Source organism: Prinia subflava, chromosome 1 (genome assembly GCF_021018805.1).
Source record: "Prinia subflava isolate CZ2003 ecotype Zambia chromosome 1, Cam_Psub_1.2, whole genome shotgun sequence".
Taxonomy (NCBI): Eukaryota; Metazoa; Chordata; class Aves; order Passeriformes; family Cisticolidae; genus Prinia; species Prinia subflava.
The window spans coordinates 22,791,233-22,811,215 of NC_086247.1; the positions used below are offsets into that span (position 1 = coordinate 22,791,233).

General features: G+C 41.4%; 1 protein-coding gene across 1 annotated transcript in view; it reads right to left on the reverse strand.

Moving 5' to 3' along the window:
- SDC2 (syndecan 2) overlaps positions 1-19,983 on the reverse strand; it is a 59,700-nt gene that overhangs the window by 8,729 nt on the left and 30,988 nt on the right. Inside the window, exon 2 of the mRNA XM_063390586.1 lies at positions 3,341-3,452. Within this exon, the coding sequence (XP_063246656.1) occupies positions 3,341-3,452 (112 nt within the window). The remainder of the gene's footprint in view (positions 1-3,340; positions 3,453-19,983) is intronic.

Genomic DNA, 19,983 nt, shown 5'->3' on the forward strand with positions numbered 1-19,983 from the left:
GACAATTTTTCAAAGAACTACTAGATAAATCTGGCAGAGATGGTACCTTTCCTTAACATAATAGGTAGTCATGCTGCTTAGCAGCTACTTTCACTTATCTCCAAGACCAAGGCTCTATTAAAATCTTTTACACCAAATGAAAGAGTAGCAATAGTTATAAAAGCATTTCAAGTTGTATATAGACTGGAAAAATATTTTTATTTTTTATTATTATGTTATATAAAACACCAATGCTATAAAGAGTGATGATGGACTGAAGCATCTCCTCAGAGATGGAGACTACAAGAAGGAAACAATGGACTAATTAAATCACTATGGATATTCTACTGCTGATATAGGACAATCAGAAGGCAGGCATGGCTTCTCTGGAAACTGTTGACCCATGGATTCAGATTCAACACTTGGGCAAATGCACAACCGTAGCTGAATGTACACACCCACACACAAAAGGAGGCTATGTAGGGAAAGAAAACGAAAAAACAGAACACCATCACCTTTGCTACTCCTTACAAAAAAGCCCTCAGCCAATTTCTAGTTTGAAATGTGTCATGCCTACATTGATATTTGTCCATGTTAATGCTGCCTGAAGACCTGCAAGGGCTTTAATGGTGGTGCTGACAATTCCTATTTATCTCCATAGGCCTGGTGGCAGCTAACAATTTTCAGAGCAAAGAAAGGAGTCAGCAATGTTGTCATCTTGGATCTGTCTGCTTGGACTACGCTTGCTACACAGCAAGAAAACCACTCTTGAGTGGGAAGGCTCTTCCTGCTAGAAACATTACATTACATCACTGAGTATCAAGCAAAGAGAGAGAGACTGAACATAATACGAGAAACACTGATCAATGGTACATCTGCAGGGCTTTTTCAACAAAAAATAGAGAGCAGTAAGTATAGGTGGAGTAGGGTGGAAAGGATGCTACTCTGCTTTCCTGAATTAAAGACTTTTTGCTTGGTTCAAAAATATTAGATCTGGGTAAGCTTGTCACATGAGCTCTTTGCAGGGGCATCCAGCTTGTCTCAATCTACAGTGAGACCATTCCTGCTTTCCTGTAGCAAAAGAAACAGAGATTGCCAGAGACTGCAGAAGGGCACTCCAACTTCCACCCATAGCTCAAGGCTGAGCACAGGAAAGGAAAGAAGACAAGGTGTTACTCTTGGTGAAGTCTAGAGGTAGTTTCTGTCTTTTTGGCCTCACTTTTACAACAGAATCACAGAATTGTTAGGCTTGGAAAGGATCTCTGGAGATAATCCAGTCCAACCCCTCTGCCAAGGCAGGGTCACCTAGAGCAAATTACAAAGGACTGTGTCCATGTGGGATTTGAATGTCTCCAGAGAGGGACACGTTACAACCTCCCTGGGTAGCCTGTGCCAATGCTCTGCTTCCCTCAGTGTCAAGAAGTTCTTCCTCTTGCTGAGGTGTTCTAGTTTATGGCCTACTGCTCCTCGTCCTGTCACTGGGCACCATGAAAAGAGTCTGGCACCTTTCTCTTGGCACCTGCCTTTGACGTGTTGATGAGATCCCTTCTTAGGCTCAGCTTCCCCAGTCTCTCCTCATAAAAGAGGTGTCCAGACCCCTCATCATCTTTGTGCCCTCTGCTGACCCTCTCCAGTAGCTCCTTGTCTTTCTTGCACTGAGGAGCCCAAAACTGGACACAGCACTGCAGATGTGGCCTCACCAGGGCCGAGCAGAGAGACAGGATCACCTCCCTTGACCTGCTGGCCACACTTTTCCTGATGCACCCCAGAGTGTCATTGGCACTCCTGGTCTCAAGGGCACCGCTGGCTCATGGTCAGCTTGTGACCCACCAGAACTCCCTGGTCCTTCTCTGCAGAGCAGGGTCAACCCCCAGCCTGTGCTGGGTTATTCCTCCCCGGGTGCAGGATCCTACACTTCCTTTGGTGAATCCTGGGTTAATAAGATCTGACCCCAGTTCTTGTATAATCTTTTCTACTTCAAAAACAGGTCTGAAGTTTGCATTTTTCATATTAGAAACAGCCAAACACAACAGAGGGATGGAAAAAACACAACAGAGGGATGTAGTTACACTAGACCATTCCTCATACAACTGTTTAGTGTCAACCTATTTCCTTTCCTGAGGCTTACAAAGTCACCAGCATCTGAAGAATGACAGAATGGGATGCTGACTGAAAACACATTTTTCTGGAGATCAGAACAGCCCTTAGTCCTGGGAACTGGGACAATTTACTAATATATTTTTTTCAAATGAAATATTAAATTTCTTCTCAAACAAGTCTACATCAAGGAGGCCCAATTAAGCCTCTGATCACGCTGGGAGGTCAAATTGCCCCAACAGAGGGCTTCAAGACACAGGACATCATCCAGGTAAAAATGGTGATGGGCCTGGATTTGCCTGGCAACACAATCAGATGTCTGCAGAAAAGAAAAACAAAAATCCATCTGAAAAATCTCACGTGTGCCTTACAGATTAGCACAGACAAACACAAGAAGAAGGGCTTATCCTTTAAAAGTACACAAATCATATATAAGCACCAAGACATATTTAAAAAAAGTGCAAAACCAAACATGTAAGTAACACACTTGGAAAATAAATGGGATTTCCTCAACAGCTTAGCAAATACTCACAACAATAAGGAAATGTCTATTCCAGAACTACCAAAAAGTCCTGCATTTAGCTTTTAACATTTGGAGTCCCCAAGCTAGTCTAGAAGATACTCCTCAAAGAGACTTTCTAAGAGAAATGATTAAGGAGGTTTCACTGACACTTTTTTGAAAAAATTTTGAGCTAGCTACATGTCTCTAATGAGTATTTAAGTCTGAGAACTCAGTGTGTTGTATTTAAGAATTTCTTTATTCACTATATGGATGTAATTTCCTCAGAGAAAACTCACAGTTTTGGCAGTATCTAGATTTCTAAATGTAAAAGAACCACAACAAAAGAGGAATGGACACATGTTTACGTGAACCTGACTGCATATAAGAGAAAACAAGAATGCTGCTGCAATGTTTTCTTACAGAGTCCTAAATTAGTATTACGTTGTGGGAGCACTAAGCCTTCTCTAGTCCTTATTTCTAAACTCCAGGGAGATCCTCACAGAAATCAGAAGGAATGGAGACAGCCAGCAGAGAAAAAAATAACACAGTGAAATGATGCAACTAAGGAGTAAAAGAAAAGAGCAGAAAGTTAATACTTAAAACCCAGCCCACAGGGGTGCCCAGTGCTCTGTAAATAGCAAAGCACTCACAATATTCACTGAAAATATAATCTCCAGCTTATAAAGCAAAATTGTACAGATTTCCTTCCAATAATTGCATTACTTCTTACACTTTTAAAAACCAATTTGTGACATGCCTCACCTGAACCTGACCCGGAAGAATAATCATCATCATCAATTGGATAGACGCCTGATGCTTCTTCAACAGAGCTGTTGTCAAGGTATAAATCTTTATCAGAGGTCAAATCTGTTCTCTGGAAAACAGATAAGAGGGAATGGTTAAAAAGATAACAGTTCTCCAGTGTAGCATTCTCTTCGTCTTCAGTTCTATTTTTTAAGTTGATGGTGGCACACTGAAGTTTGTACTTTCAGTTTATGCCATGCGTTCATCTAACTTGTTAAAGAAATTTGTAAAAATTACTGCATTACAAAATGAAAAAAAAAAACCAAACCAAAGGCTGCAAAATGAAAACCACAATTCATCTCATTAAATGCATGAATGAATAAACAGGATTGGCAAATATACTCTGCAGAGCTTCTGTAACAAGAAGCAAATCCCAGGACTGAAGCCCTCTGTCAGGATCTCAAATACACAAATCTATAGGCTGTCACATGAAGTCTGTTCATTTGATCTCAGATGAGAAGGAACAAAAGCATGCATCAAAAACTATCTCAGAGTTTAATCACGCCAAACCTCATGAAACTCTCTAGTAGTAGTTAGAATGAATGAATGACTACAAATGTTTCTAAAACAGTGCTATTGATTAAGGATTATGATGTTTCCAGCCAGATCAAACAGCATCCTATTCCTAAATGCACACATCTCTCCTAAAATTTAACTGCATCTTCAACAGGCCAAAAATCTGGTTTCTTGTGACTATCATCACATTTCTTTGTCTGCAACTACTTTCCCACTAAAGAGAGATTCTGTTAAAATGAGCTCAAAAAAGAACAAGGTACCAGGCACCTTTTAAATTGACAATTCAGGCTTAAAAAGACTAAGAATTGTCTTCCTCCACCTCAGCTTGTGCTTTCTTAACAGAGAATAAACTTCCTTGGGAGAGCCAAGTATCCTGGATGGCTGAGAAGGTACCTGGTACTATTACTCCTATTACTTTAACCAGCACTTCTGTCAACTCCTGTTTGTCATGAATTTGGAAAAAAAAAAAGACAGTTATTAATGGACTTTCAAGTAAAAAATCCTAAATAACAAAATGCTATACCAAAATTCATCTATTCAGTATCTCATATAAGCACTCAGTTCTGGTGCTCTGAGTCACAAAGGTTTCAAATTTATTTATTACTGCATGGCACTGACTGCTCCTTTTATTCCACTCAACATTCACTGTAGCTTTCCTAAAGGAGTACCAAACGGTGAGTGGGATGACTCCTGTGTGCAAAGACTCACATCTGACTTTACAAAGTAACTTTTCCCCCAGAGGTCTAAAATTGTTGTTGAAGATATTCGTGATTTCTTTTAAGATTCTTTTTCTGGCAACAGATTCCTGTTTAAAGCTTCTTCACAGGAAAACACTGCTCTTCAGTTTGATCTACAATAAAAAAATTATTCTTTATGTAAAGCAGAAAGGCCATCCTGAGTATTAGTGTATTTCAGAGTAAAAGACCTTTGCATGGGCGGTGCCTAGCATTTCTCTGAACAGCTCTGAACTAAAATATTATTACCCCTGTAGTTCTCTCCTACAGAGGAAAAGAAAACCCACATAATTCTTGGTCACAGTCTACTCCTTTCGCCACTTTTACGTGGGGGATATGAAGAGGGGACAAAAGTGCCCTGTTATTAAGGTGAGCTTACAAAGACCTGCTCTGATTCTGCTGCTGTTAGTTCACATTGTCTGCCTGGAACTGGCTGCAGTCCAAAGCAGAAATTCAAGATGATGTGTGGTCACTATCAAACAACTTAATTCCTTTAAAAGATGTCTCCAAAGGAAGCCATGGAGTACCTTAGTAGGTGTTTAGGTGGTATTGTAATTAAGACCCACTGAGACTGTTTCCGTATAGGAAAACAACTCCCTGTCACAGGACAGATTCCCTGCTCCCGATCCAGCTGCCACAATGGACCAGGCCACTTCACCCTGTCCCGCTTCCAGGCACAGTCATGGTACAAAACAGACCACTCCTCGGTATCAGGCAGGAAAAAACAAAACTTTTTTAAAGGAAATGCAGGTGGTTGGCTGAGAGTATAGAAATGGCAAAAAGGTATCACAGGCAGTGAAAGCTACCCAATGCTAAATTGGGGGGAAAAAATTAATATCTTTAATGCAGAAATTTCCCAACAATGGGAGTTGCTTTGGGCAAGAGGAGAGAAACAGCCTGAGTTTGAAAAAGTAAGGGAATGAAAACTAGTCTTTCATGAGAACAGAAGCATCACACAGCCATACCCAGAATCTTTAGTGTTCAGTAAAAATACGAATTTATCAATAAATTTATTCCATAGACCATTTCCAACTTCTGTCTGTATCAGAAGCAAACTGTATCCGTAGGATTCAAAACCCAAACACCCACTTCTCCTTCCCTGCTCAAAACAACCATCCAGCTTTCTTGCTCCTTCCAGCCTCACAGAACTCAGAAAAGACAGAAATTACTTGTGACAGTTCTTCTAACAATTCAGTTTCTGTAAGACAGATGAGCAGCTAACCCAACCCAGCCCAAGCTGCAAGTGCCTGGTCAGCCAGGCTCCCCACCATCATATTCACTCTCTTTCTTTCAATGAATTATATCTCTTCAGCTGCCAAAAGCTTTTATTTCTCACTATGCTGAGATGTTCTCAGGATTTAAACCAGCTGAACACAGAGGAACAGAAATGGAAGTGAAGCCTGGGCAGCTTTCAGCAGGAATTTGAGCATCTGCAGTATTTTATTCTGGGGATGCAAAGAATACCAAATGAAACATTATTAGATATCTAGTACTGTGGATGGCACAACTCCATCAGAAAGAGCAAACCCCACAGTCTTACAGAACCAGTACAATATTTACTATCAGAAGAAATACATGGTACAGTGAATTCCAAATGCATTCAGATCAGCCATCAAGCTCCACCTGAGGATGATGCTTTGCAGCCTCTCTGACCAGAGCCCCTTGTCTCAGTTCAGCCTGTTTCTAATGTACTAATGATTCTTGTCTGGTGGAACTTGGGCAGGACGTGAGCATCCTCTCAAATCAAAGGCAAAGGAAGCACACTCTAGCTCAAAAATCTCCAAGCATTAGGTAAATGCATTCACTGCACTGCATTCTTTGCAAGCTGGCTACTACACTCAGGGCAGAAGCACCCCCTCTGCACCCACAGCTTCGTCCTTTTATCCCAGTTGCTCAGAAACACATAGATGCCTTACACCAGTTGGTAACAAAAACTGCCTTAAGGCTCAAAATAAAAAGAAAAGCCCAACAGTTAACAAAAATACCCACAGCCATTAAAAATAACTCTGTGAAGATTGAGCATAGAAAAATTAGTGAAAAAGAATGAAAATAAAAGAATACTTTATGGTGTTTAAAGCAGTGCCAAGCACTGAAGCTATGCTTTACAATCTTATGCTATGCTATGTTAAAATAAACTTGATTTAGTATTTGCTCTAGAAATGTTTTCTCACTTGTCAGCTGGGAATCCATGGGGGTCCATGGACTACTTCCAGGATGTTCACAAAAGACAAGTTGGGAAAACAAATCTGTTGTCAGCAGGCTTGGACACAGAAAGGTCTTTACTAGCATTTCAATATATTTAGGAGGAAAAATAAAAAGTTAGCAAATTCTAGTTCCATAAAACTATTTTTAGGTATTATGAAGACCACATTTTAAGTGACTATTTCCTGTGGCTAACAATTGAAATGAGAGCACTCATGTCACTTTTAAGTAACAGCCTTATTTGCAGACCTATTAAAACAGCAGGCAAGGATGTCTCTGTTATCAGCCCTTTAATCTGGCCCTGAAGCCACAAAAACTGCTCGTTACCTCTGGACAGAGATTGCATTCTCGTCTATCTTTGTTATCCCACTTACATTTTTATTCCAAGAATATAATGCTGCAAAATCCTGTGACCTAAATACTTCACATGCTACATACCAATGATCACTGATTCCTGCCTGGTTATTGACTACATTGGCATAAATCTAAATCTCATGGAAGTAGTGTAGATTAGCATCTATTAAGTACTAGATAAAAGATATTTCCATACCAATAATATGTCAAATTTGAAAACTCAGTGTCTTTATTTCACTATACTTTACATTTACAGTATTTTTAATTTAATAAACTGGGATCATCCAGGACATATTAAAAAAAAAACAACAAAGAAACAAAACAAAAACCAACAACAAACCCAAACCCCTAATTTTGACACTGAGAGAGGAAACAAAGCAAAAAAACCGCCTTTTACTCGTCTCATCATCTCATAAAAGACATAAATCAAAATTACAATGACAACAAACTGAGAACAATCATCAGACAATGGGAGGGTTGGGAACTAAGAGCACATTTTGTTTGAAAAAAATACAAAGTGCCTTGTCATAGCCATTCCCTTTTCCAGGGCTGCTGTTACTGTCAGTCCTCCCATTCCATGGAGGTGGTTTAGGAGTAAGGCATTGAAGACTTTTATGCCAGGTGGATGAAGCCAAGAAAGCTGAAGTGAGCAGCAATGAAGGAGTAATGTCTACCATGGCTGTCGTGGCTGTCGAGACTCAGACACTGGAGCAAGGAGTAGCTGACACGTGGAAGGAAATGCTTTATTATTTACAGATGAACTCAAATTTTTCTTCTCTGTCCTTGGGTATATGCATGGGACAGAGAATTTGAGGTTTGCAGCTGTGTTACTAACGATACTTCCTTTCTCCCCAGATGGAATTCTTTTAGATGTAACCCATTTTGTATGCAGAGAACCAGAGACTAATATTTTAAGAGTGATGTGTTACAAATATCTAAGCCAGAAGTCTCTGAAAACTTGCAAGCATTACAGCTGTTGATTAGGCAGAGTTCTTCCATGTAAGAAAGGAGAAAGAAAACAGATTTTCTCTTCTATTAACACATAATGCAATCTCATATACGCTTGTATAAAAGCATGCTCAGCTGGTGAGTCTGAGTTCACTAAAGTGCTATACTCTTCACATACACTACAATTTTGAAAAGCTAACTATGTGAATGCATTCATCTAAAGCCTGAGAGCCACTGCAGAGATTCCCACTGAAGGCTGGAGAAAAGGCAATTGTGTGTGGAAGCTGGATTTCCTTCTAGGCTTCCTGCAAAAGGAACTATGATCTGCCATGCAACAGGATTTGGTCCTAACAGACCTCAGCATTGCTGACCTTGAAGCTGGCAGGTATCTTCCCATCATCGCTTGCTAGTTCTTTGCTTTCTTTCATCACACTAGGAAAGGTGACACTGTCCCATTAAGATTAGTTAACCTTGTCCAGGAATGAGCAGCATGACTTTAAACAAACAAACAAAAATGAAGAACAAAACTTCAAAATTGGATTTCCACCTCAAAACACCATGTTTTCCCAGAGAAACATGCTGACCAGAAGAGCATCCACCATCCATTTCTCATTGTGTTACTGGTTCTCAGAAATGAGCCTTTCCTGGCTCCTTCAGTCTGCAACTTCCTATGCTGCCCACATGTATCCAGCCACAAACATGTAATTTTGACAGAGGATTTTGTTACAAGGTATGTTTACCACTGACTATCTTAGTACAGATGTCTCCTTTCCTTTCACTGATATTCCCTACAGCTAGCCACAGCAGAAAAGGAAAGAAATATTTCCCATTATTTCCTTCCAAGGTGATATTGCCCACTTTTAAGGACTCACAGGATAAAGTCTTCCCAGCAAACCCCACCTCAGGGGCACTGTGCCAACCATGGTGGAGCCTTCAATGAAAGTGCTGGTGGGATGTACGGTTGTGGGATTTTCTGGGAAATAAGATGCTAATAATTGGTGACACCAATTAAGCACAGCACTCAAGGACTCCCAAATGCTGATATCAGTGGAGCAGGTACTGGCTGCAGGAGATCTGCCCTGCACCACTGTCAGGGTCACTGTGATCACAGCCAAAATACCCTTTCCATAACGACAGGCCCCAGATTGAATCTTCCAAGTTTGAGAGCAAGGATTTCATACAGAAGACAATATCTGTACTGCTCATTTCCCCTGAATCATTCTGATAGTTACCATCTCCCAATTTTACCTCGAAATGGCTTAAAACCCTTGCCAGTCCTCGTACCCATCAGCACACCCAAGGTGAAACCTTGCAATGGGAACTGCCTGGAAGTGCAAAAGCCACCCCTTCCTCCACTGCTGCCTTTGGCCAACTAAATAACAAGCCTTGACTGCCATGACTCATTCTGGAGAGCTCATTTCCACAGGTATTTTTAAAATCTTAGAGGACATTTGCAGTCCTTCCTCAGGTAAGAGTGAAAGACCAAACTGGCTTTGTATGGGGGTCCCTCCCAGGGCAGTGTTTGCCTCTGGGGATGGTGTTGGTGCCAGCAGTGGCGCTGCCATCGTGTACGGTGCACAGCAGAGCCACTCCTGCGGCTGGAGCACCTGCCAGAAAGATTATTCACGCTCCTTGTACCTCCTGCACAAAACTATAGCTTTAGGCCTCCAATCTCTCACGACAGATAAAGAAAGGGTTTGACTGCTCATGGTTGTTGAGGAAAGGCAGAAAGCCTAAAATAAACACAAGTACTGCAAACTGCTTCTACTACTGCTAGTGTTCCACAATGGAGAAGTCTACCAAAAGAGCTGATATACAGAGATTGCCTCATGTCAGAGCCAAGAGTCTAAATATGCTGGCTTTCAGGATGCACACAATATGTTACGCCAGACTAATTACCAAAACAGAGGCATGTTTGACAGGGACGGCATTAATGAAACAACTCTAGCTGGTGTCAGGCATTTCAGCAGTCTATGTCATGGCTCACACTGAGAAAAACACACCACATCCAAGGAGACACCAACAAGCCACCACCACGTCAGCTACTGTTCACTTACACACACCAAAGAAACTACAGTGCTGCAGCTGATAGGTTTAAGTTCACACTCTTTACGAAGCCACAGAAACTCATGTGCCTGTTTTCTAACAGTCATCTGTGCCTTTAGAAATATTCCCTAATGTGCAATTACATGCCGTATGGTACACTGCGTGGCAACAGAACTTAAAAATGGTAACAGGAAATCTTGTTTAACCTTAAATGTTTTTCTACCCATTATAAAGACTCACAGATCTGTGCAGTGGGTCTTTGGCCTGCTTACAGCTTTGGAGCTAAAGCTTCTCCTATCCTGAGGAGAAAGATAAATGTCCTCTGATGTTCTGACCTGTTTGTGATGAATTCCAATGGGAAAAGCCTCTATCTTTCTATTTATTTTCACAGTGTCTGATTGCCAGCTGTGTATCATTTATCTACTAGATGCACAACGAGACCGAACTTTAGTCCTTGCCCAGAAATTGTCTTGCCCATGGTGGGACAGAGGTTGCTGTATGAAGATGCAGAAGGGAGATGAGGAAGCATAGCAGCAAGATGAGGTGGAGCTCTCTGTCCTGACACAAGTACCAACAGCATGATCTGTGATGAAGGACAGATCAAACAACTTCCTCCACAGTCCACACATCGGTTACCCCACAAGCTGCCTAGGCTATTAAATTAGGCTCAAGCTCATGAGTAGTGTTACAGGACTGCTAGCTGAATGAGACCATTGTTACACCACCACAAAGATATATTCATCATCTACCTTGAGAAAGATACCTGTATCTTCATTCAGTTATAATAACCTCCTGCAAAGACCGACCTTTACTTCTGTGGGTCTTTGCCATCACTTTGCCACACTGAAGAGCAGTTCTACACAGGTTAGGACCAAGAGACCTTCCTAATTCCATGACCACATAAAACTTACTCCAACTTCAAGATGGTTACTTAGAAACTATAGAGGGGCCCACCAAATGTGATGTCAACTGAGTGAAACAATACTGCTGTGCTGTTTATGCAAACCCCTATGCTTTATGTTCTCTAACTCCACATCATACAGTCTTTTCTTGTATGTGAAACCCAGAAATGAACACTGCAGTTGTCTCCTTCACCTTCAAAACCTCAAGATTCTGAACAGTCAATCAGAGTACATATCAATTCCCTATTCCCATGCAGAAGCAGTTCAGTATCAAAGTTTCTCTGGGTATCCCCAAATTACAAGGTTCAGAGCCCTTCCAAGCTTCCATGCCAAGCCATCAATTGGTGCAAAGAAGAGTTTATTCTTCAACTCTGCCTTTGACATAGGCATGATACAGCAGGGAAACTATTTTAAAGGGGCTACAGCTGGATCAGCTTCCAAAGTGCTACTCCAGACTGTAATATTAAAGGGCAATATACAGGCAAAACAGCATCAGAAGCCAGCAGCTAGCACTGTGCATCACAGATTGATTTATCTCAATTAGCACAGCAATTTCCTGCACATTTTCCAAGAAGCATCCACTGGTTTCCCTAAAAATAGGATCAAAATCACCATGCAAATTGTTGTCACAGCTCAAAATGCTAATCAGTTTTTTAAGGACACATCAGCCCACGTGCAGACAGGTTAAATTTAAGGCATAGCTATGACTGAGAAGCTAAATGCACGCCTTTGAAAATGCTGAATGAAGAGGTCAGCCTGTCTCTGAATCACCAGTCCCAAGTCTGAAAGCAACAGAAGAAGCAGGTAGCTTTTGGTGTAGAGGTCATAACTGCAAGTACCTGCCCCAGTCAATGCTTTTAAGTCTAATTCATCCTGGCTCTTCCACACACACCTCCTCTCTCCTTTCATGCTTTACTGATCCTTTTTGCTAATCAATCAGAAGAGCTAACACTTGTATTTCCCTCCCTCCTCTTGAGAGTGTGATTGAATGATTAAAGCTGCCAGGGTAACCTCTTTGGCATGCATGCCGATAACTTCCCACCTAATAGCCTTTCCTCTGCCTCACTGCCCTGGCCCACTGGTGATTACTGCAATCCCTTGAAGTGGTCAAATTGCAGGGCAGGCCCCATGGAAACCTATTTGGAGTTGTTCTAGTTCATACCAAAGAATAACGTTTTTAATACAGATTGTTCTTTTTAAAGCTCTACAAAAGCAGCTGTAATCAATCGTAGTGGGAGCACTGCAAACCTCCACCAGGTTTCAGAAGCCTCATATTGATTCCTTTCCAGTCCATGGATTTCAGCAAAATAACCCCATGTGAGGAACTGAGAGTCAACTAACAATCATTTAAATTGAGATCTCTTTGCCACTGGTAGCAAGAATTAGCAATAAACTGTCTCAATCAATTACATCCCTTCTGCATAAACAGGAAAGTTACATATAAAACAAATATATGATTATGGTTACATTAACCAGCAATTAAATACTGCTAGCCATTGTTATGTATGGCAGCTGAGGTTTGTCAGAGATGAGGAGGAATCAGACTTCACAGTTTCAGGAGTGAGCATTTCCAGTTCTGTAATGCATAGTCTGTTATTCAACAGGGCCTTACTCACTGAACAACAAGGTCTGTGACAAGGTCTGTTTGTCACCTGCAGCCACCAGCACTCCTGCAAAGCACTCACCAAAGCTCCCCACAAGCAGAAAAATGACTACTGGTAGATCTACAATCTGCTTCATCTTTCTAGAATTGTGTGCAATTGTAGGAATTAGCTGTAAGAACTTCCCTCCCTCCCAAAAATACGTGCAACCTATTTCAGAAGATGAATTCCACTAAATTAAAAGAAACCTGGATTCTCTAGAACAGAGAGGAATGCTGGTGGCAGCACATTTACATCCCAGGCTCACTAGATTATTAGTTAAGGGAACTAGGGCTCAAATAAGCTGTAAGTATGCTTAAATGGAACACCTTTGTACCATGTCTCAGTTTCACTGCAACAGAATATGTAGACTGGGCACTCAACACAAGAACGATTAATCACTCTTGAAACAAATATCTAAAAACACACAAATCATCATCTTTATATCACTTTGGGTGTTAATAGAGTAGATATTCCTCTTGAAAGTGGTACTGTATAATGATGCAAAATGCAAACTGAACTGCAGTCAATGTGAATTTTGTATTAGCCAGAACATGCTGGATGTGCCCACTTCTTTCTCCAGTCCAGGAAAACAATAATTTTATTTATTCAGGTAACTACTTCCAACTTGTTGGGTGGTGGCTAGAAGCACAGAGGTAGAGGATTAGTTTGTCCTAGGTCAAAAGCACTGGCAAATTCAAAACTTGGTTAAATTATGGCACAGTCTGTGCTGCCAGATGGATAAATGGTATCACTGCTACTCTTCCCACTGGTACAGGCTTGTCAGACACAAACAGCAAACACAGATACCATTGAGGCACCAGGTACATCTATGTGAGACACCTCTTTGTATTCCAGATCCCCAAACAGAAAGACAACAAAGATGATTTTATTGCTATTCCAGGTGTCAACTCATCTCACTGGTTTCCAAGATTAAATTGTTGGATTCAGCACTCTGGTCGCATCTTACTTAACTGAATTTTTGCTACAAAGGCTTGGTTTGCATATCCTCTTTGATGCCTACAAAGATAAGAAATGAGTTTACTTCACATGGGATAAAACATCATTCTAATAAGTTGCATTATAAAAGCAGTTGAGTGAAATCAGAGATGGGGTGGCTTCAGAAGAAGTCTTCTGTCTGGTTTGGTGCCCCTCAGGCATGACTCCCCTCCTTCCACCAGGGAAAAGGAACCAGAGAGAACCAACACAAGCCTGCCTGGCTCCTCAGCCAAAGAGGGCAGACAGGTTGTGCTGGGAGGGACACAGCATCCTGCCAGCAATGCCAGACAAATTCCTAGCCAGCTGGGGCTGAGGCAACAAGGAAGGATTTTCTCTCCTACCCTCCCTCTGTCTTTGACTTTCCTGACTCTCTGGGGCTTGCAGTGCAGCATCAGACTGGACAAGGGAACCACGGCGACAATTTCTTCTGAAGACATACACAGCTCAGAGCTGCATTCAGAAACTAGATGGAAATACTGAGCAGAACCACTATAAGAGAATTTCAGCTATATCGTTAGGAATTTCTCCCCACACGGCTGCCTGTATCAATGGCACAGCAAGACAAACCAAGGCAGAGCCTTGCTGAGGCAGTCTGCTGGGAGCCTCCATACCTGCACTTCCACTCACGTAACAATTAACAAGCATTCTTATTCCTGAGAAGAACCAGCGAAGGTGTCTGCTCTTAAAAACCCCCACAAATGTACATGGACGTGGAGTGCATCAGGCTGAAACCGTGCAGTTAAAGGTGCACTAAAATAAAAGGGCTACTCCACAAGCAGTGGAAGGGCTGACTCTGGACTTCCTACACAGGTGTCCCCTCCTGCTTCTTTCCCTTGTGCTACTGCCTCCCTATGAGCTGTGCACATGGATATGGCAGAACATAGATCAAAACACTCTGAAGATACAGGAATTTCTCAAAACCTAAAGTTTTAACTGGAATTACATAAGGGACCACCTTCAAACAGCACACAGTTTTTTGGTTTAAAGCACGGCTAAGAAAGCTGTTGATTTAATTCAAGTTTTAGTAATAATTAGAGAACAATCTCTCCCAGTCCACATCTGCAACTACTTTTAACAGAACTGAAATAAGCTTCATATCGACTACCTTCAGCTGATGTTTTAAAAATAATGCTATATAAAATTTACACCAAAAGAATTAATACATTCATAATGAAGGTAAGGATAAATTACACTGTATTTTATAGATCTATTCCCTTGATTCAACGGAAAGCAAGCCAAGTAAGTTGTCTGACAGCATTTTTAACAGTCATAGATCTGATTGAAGAGTAAAATACAACAAAGACTCTTTAACGGTATTAAATATCTTTTAACAAAGAAGAATTCTTTCTTTTTTTCTAGTATTCATACTTTAAATCGGAGTTCTGCTGGAGGGAACAAAGATTTCTGTATTTCTATAGCCAAATCTCAAAACTTCATATGGCTGTCCCAGCACCATCAATACAAGGTTGGCACCTCTCTACAATCTTTACTGCCTTATCAACAGTCTAAAGCTTTTAAAATCTATATGCCTACAAAACCTCTGCGAGCTGTTACACATTGAGGATTTCACAGCATTATTGACCTGGGCAGCCTCTTTATCCTCAGTAAGTTATTTTAAGCAACTTTCTGCCAGCAAGCAAGTCTCTTTGTTAGGCTTTGTCTGTATGATTGCTAAAGCACTGCTCACAGTACAGCACAAAACAGGGAGCAACTAAGCAGAAACCAGAATGAGGTTTGTGAAATTCTCTTTTCAATTCTTCTTTTCCTCTGCTTTCCTGTTATGCTTCTAATACCCTACAGATCACTGCCCTACTGCCAGGAATTCTTCCATGCACCTGAGCCACCTGAAAGGGGGCAATGTGAATGCACAGCAGACAAAACAGACTGAATCCATGTGGGTTTGAGACCATGCTCTCTAACCTGCACACTTTCTTTGTATATAGATACACAACAGAGAAACAGAACCTGACAAGTCTATTTACCTACTAAGTAAGAAAATAGATCACCTGGCTTGGGAGGTGAGGAAGAGAATAATAAAGAAAGGTAAATTTCTCATACTTCAAAGCAAACCCTGAACACTGCTCTATTCTTAAATCCCTTATCATATAAAGGTCTCCAACCTGAGGATCAGACTTGTTTGGCATGGTAGGAAACACTCATCTCAACCTGATACACATCAACATACATCAAAAAGCAAGCTCATGGTCTTCTGCAGGGTTGTGCCTGGACGTATCAACAGAGAAGGCCAGTGCTAGCACAGCAGTCTTCCTTGGATGTAACTTATGAACAGCCACAGTAGAGCAGTCACATCCATGCTTCTTCTACTTTTCTACCTACAAAAATATTTATGAGGAGATCCTGTTTGAGGAGCAGCTCTTGCTTGCACTTTTACTCTGAAGCTTTGTATCTTGAAAGCTTGAAAGTGTGCCCAGTGACCCATACTGTCCCTTGGTGTCATCAGAACTACTAGGACATGACTTGTTTTAATCCAAGGGCACCTCACAAAATCTACTCAACTGACAGCCACACAGGCACAGAGAAGATTTAGATTTGATACCAACTTTTGTATCACACTTGATAACTAGACTCTCAGCTGAGGGCCGAGATACAGAGTGGAAGCTGTTCAGAGAGAAGAGTAAAAAAAAAGAGATTTAAACTTTAATCCACAAAGTCTTTGCTAGTGGTATTTTATTTCTGGGTATTAGATCAACTTTCCTATTTCCTCGTTAAACCTGTACCCTGTGGAGAGAATGGAAAGAATGGATATTTTTTAATTTATCAATTCTTGCTTGCAAGTACAATAAAAAACAGCCTTTAACCAACGTCCTATGGAAGTAACTAATTCAGCACTGACATCTTTCTGCTACTTAACATGGTTAAAGGGTGGCAAAAATAGCAGACACAACGAGTAAGTAACCTGTCAATCCTGTGTTATTCTAGATAAAGCGCAGATGTATCCCAATTATCTGCACCTTATTTCCAACAGTTCTGCTTCAGAAATACAGCACATAATCTGCTCCATACAGCTGTCAATCAAATGGACAAATTCCCTTCAATTTTCATTGCAGATATGTCTGAAGCAATTGCACTTTGCAAGTGTATCCCAAGATTAATAACACAACTTTAATACAAATCACACATTTTTCTCTGCAAGCAATAAAAAAGGTTGCTACACTGATGGCATTGGAAAACTTCTTAGTTCCTGTTTGCTTCAGGAAAAGGGTCACTCAGCACTTAGAAATAAACAAGCAAAAATGGGTTTCATCAGCCTAAGTGTTGTGCATGTCAGCTGCTTAACAGGCCTGACCTTGCACAAACCTGCTCACCTCCCTGGGTTCTATGAGCTTAAAAAAAATCCAAGGACAAAGAGGGAAGGTGTACAAACTCTAAGTAGGGAGACCATACAGCAAGACATTCAGACCACTCCAAGACGATGCAGAATAGTTCTGCAACATTACTAGTGTAAACTTGCATGTGTACATCTAAGAAAACAGAGGTCAAGAACTGCATTTCAAGTGACAGCAATGCAACATGAAGCAACATTTTAACATAACCATCTATACAGCTAAAAGTATAGGAAGCTCGTGTAATGTTTTTTTAGTAAAAAACATACAGGAGTGATCAAGAATAAACCTGTCCTCAAAGGGCAGGGCATGAAGTGTGCAAATCAGGTTTCCTCATAAACATACATGAGCAAATTAGATCAAGAAGTTATTGATAAATCCAATTCTTCAAACAACACAAATGGAAGCAGCTTTTTATGGCACGTTGAGGAGGAAGAACATAAGGAGGCAATTGCAACATGTTACATCATGGAAGGCAGCATTTGATTATTTGCTTTGAAAAGACAGTAAAGATCAGAAAAACACTTTATTATGCCTTTCTCAGGGACAACAGCTGAGGAAGGACAGATGATGACCAAGCAGCATTTGAGAACTGAGAAGGTGAAGATCATTTTTGCTGAAAATTAAAGTCATGTCACTTCATTCAACTTCATAATGACATGATAAACAAAAACCACTAGGCAGAGGAATAGAACAGCTACTGTCATTTGATAAAGGAGAGTTGTCAACACATTTAATTTAAGAAACATGAGTCTATACTGGACACATCCCACCAAAACTAATGATACTTGTCCAGTGAAATACATAGCTGCACGTCGCTTGCAGAAAAAAAAAGTCTTATCAAGATATGCTGCCACCTCCCAGGTTTGCTGTGCTGAAACTGCTCCTCACAGCCTGACAGAGCATGGCCCCTCTGCAGAGTGAAGCCCCAGCCCAGCTCCTGACAGGGACTGTCCTCCCTGCACTAATTACATGTGCACACACAGGCCCACGCAGCAACCCCAGGAAGCCTCTAATGGCCTGGGAGAGCCGATTACTACTGGCTTACAGCTCCGATGTGTGCTGCTGAAAGGCTTAACAAGCCTCCATTTCATTCTTTTTAAGTCAGTTTGAAAGGGGGAAATTAATGGTTATGAAGAATATCAGCAAAAAAAGTGACATAAAACACAGGGCAAAGCAGTGGGATAATGCCTCAGGTCTTACTTTCTGAAATGAGGTCCGTGTCAGAAGCCTCGATGCCTCCCAGAAAGGCAGAACTTGCTCACTATTTTCTCCCCAAACACCACGTCCTTCATGAGGTGGTTTACATTTTAAAAAGAAGGATCGAGCCATGCTCTGCAGGTCTAATAATATCCAAATCTGCTTTGGAGGTCACTCCCTTTTCTACGGCAGGCCATGGGGCAGAAAGGAGAGGAAAAGGTCCATCCCACCTGACCCCTGCCCACAGCCCCACAGCTGCTGGCCCTGGCAATGCTGCTGCTCCTCACATCAACTTCTCAGGAGCCACTGGAGTCAGGCAGGCAGCAAATGGCACTGCCAGCCAAAGGCATCCCTTCAGGCAAGCTGCAGCTTGCTTTTACAGAAAGTTTCCGCAGCATTTTCTTCATTACTTTCCCAGCAGGGCCAGTTTGAAGTGGCACAACATTTGCATTCAGAGAAAAAAACATCTCATTTTGTCATCAGAAAGCTGTGGAGAAATTTCCAGCAAGCTATCCCCAGGCACATGCCCTCTGGATACTAATTTGTCCCCACTTGCTTTGTGGCAGCTCCAATGCAAGCCCAACCAGGCACTGGCCAGCCACTGGGACTTGGTTTTTCGAAACCCCATTTTGTGAGGATGGGAGAGGGCTGTGTTGTTCCCCTCCCTGTGTTCATTACTGCCACATTTCAGAGGTAACACAAAATGGAAAGCACTTGGGTTGGGAAGAGCCAAAAGCAGTCCTTCGGCACTTGCTGAGAAAAAGGATAAAAGCGACACTTAAAGATCTGCCCACAAAACCTCAGTACATACAGACTCCATATTGAGGGATGCGTGCAATGGTACTGCTTTTTTGTCTGTTCTTTTTTAAATCAGTACATGAGATTCAAATAAAGGGATAATTTAGGATATCTCACACCATTGCTCCATCTTATAACATCTTAGGAAATTAACTTCATATCCACCACTGATGTATAAACAAGACATACAGTATCCTATATATCTTGGGATATCCCATTGTCAGTTTATAATCAGCCCTATTATCTATAAATTAAAGCTCATGTAAGAGTTGCTAAAAGGAGCCAGCTTCTCCCTGACTTTCAAGCCTCCTCCACTGAATCACACAGCTGAAGGTTTCCATTTTGTTGGAGAAGGTTGTCATTCATGACATTATGCAGCACTGAAGGAGCCAAACAGATTAAATGGACATCTGCATTTCCAATCTGCTATAAAAGTGGTTTAATACCAAGCAATGTTTAAACAGTAAAACTGTCTGCAATTTATGCTCTATAATCTGTGAGTAATCAATCAGTCTCAATGCTGAGCTTCCATTACTGCTTCTCTGCAAGTAGATGGAAAAATTTCCAGGGCACATACTTCTTATTTATACCCCAACACTAAAGAGGAATTAAACACAGATTCAGTCTGCATTCACAGTGATCCTGGCACACGTCAACTCTCAGGCTTGTATTTTCAAAGCAAAGCACAGAAAGTACCGTGAAACATCCAGTTATGGCAGCTATTTGGCATTTTACTTCCCCTCTGAATGCACCACTGCAATAAATACCCTGAGGACTTGCCAAAACACAACGGAGTAACCCATTAGAGCCCTCATTCTCATACTCTTTGCAACCCCAGCACCTCAGAAGAGAGGTGCTCAGAGAAAGCACAGGATGCAGCTGTGGTCCCATGCCACCAATGGAGTCTGGCTGCTCCGG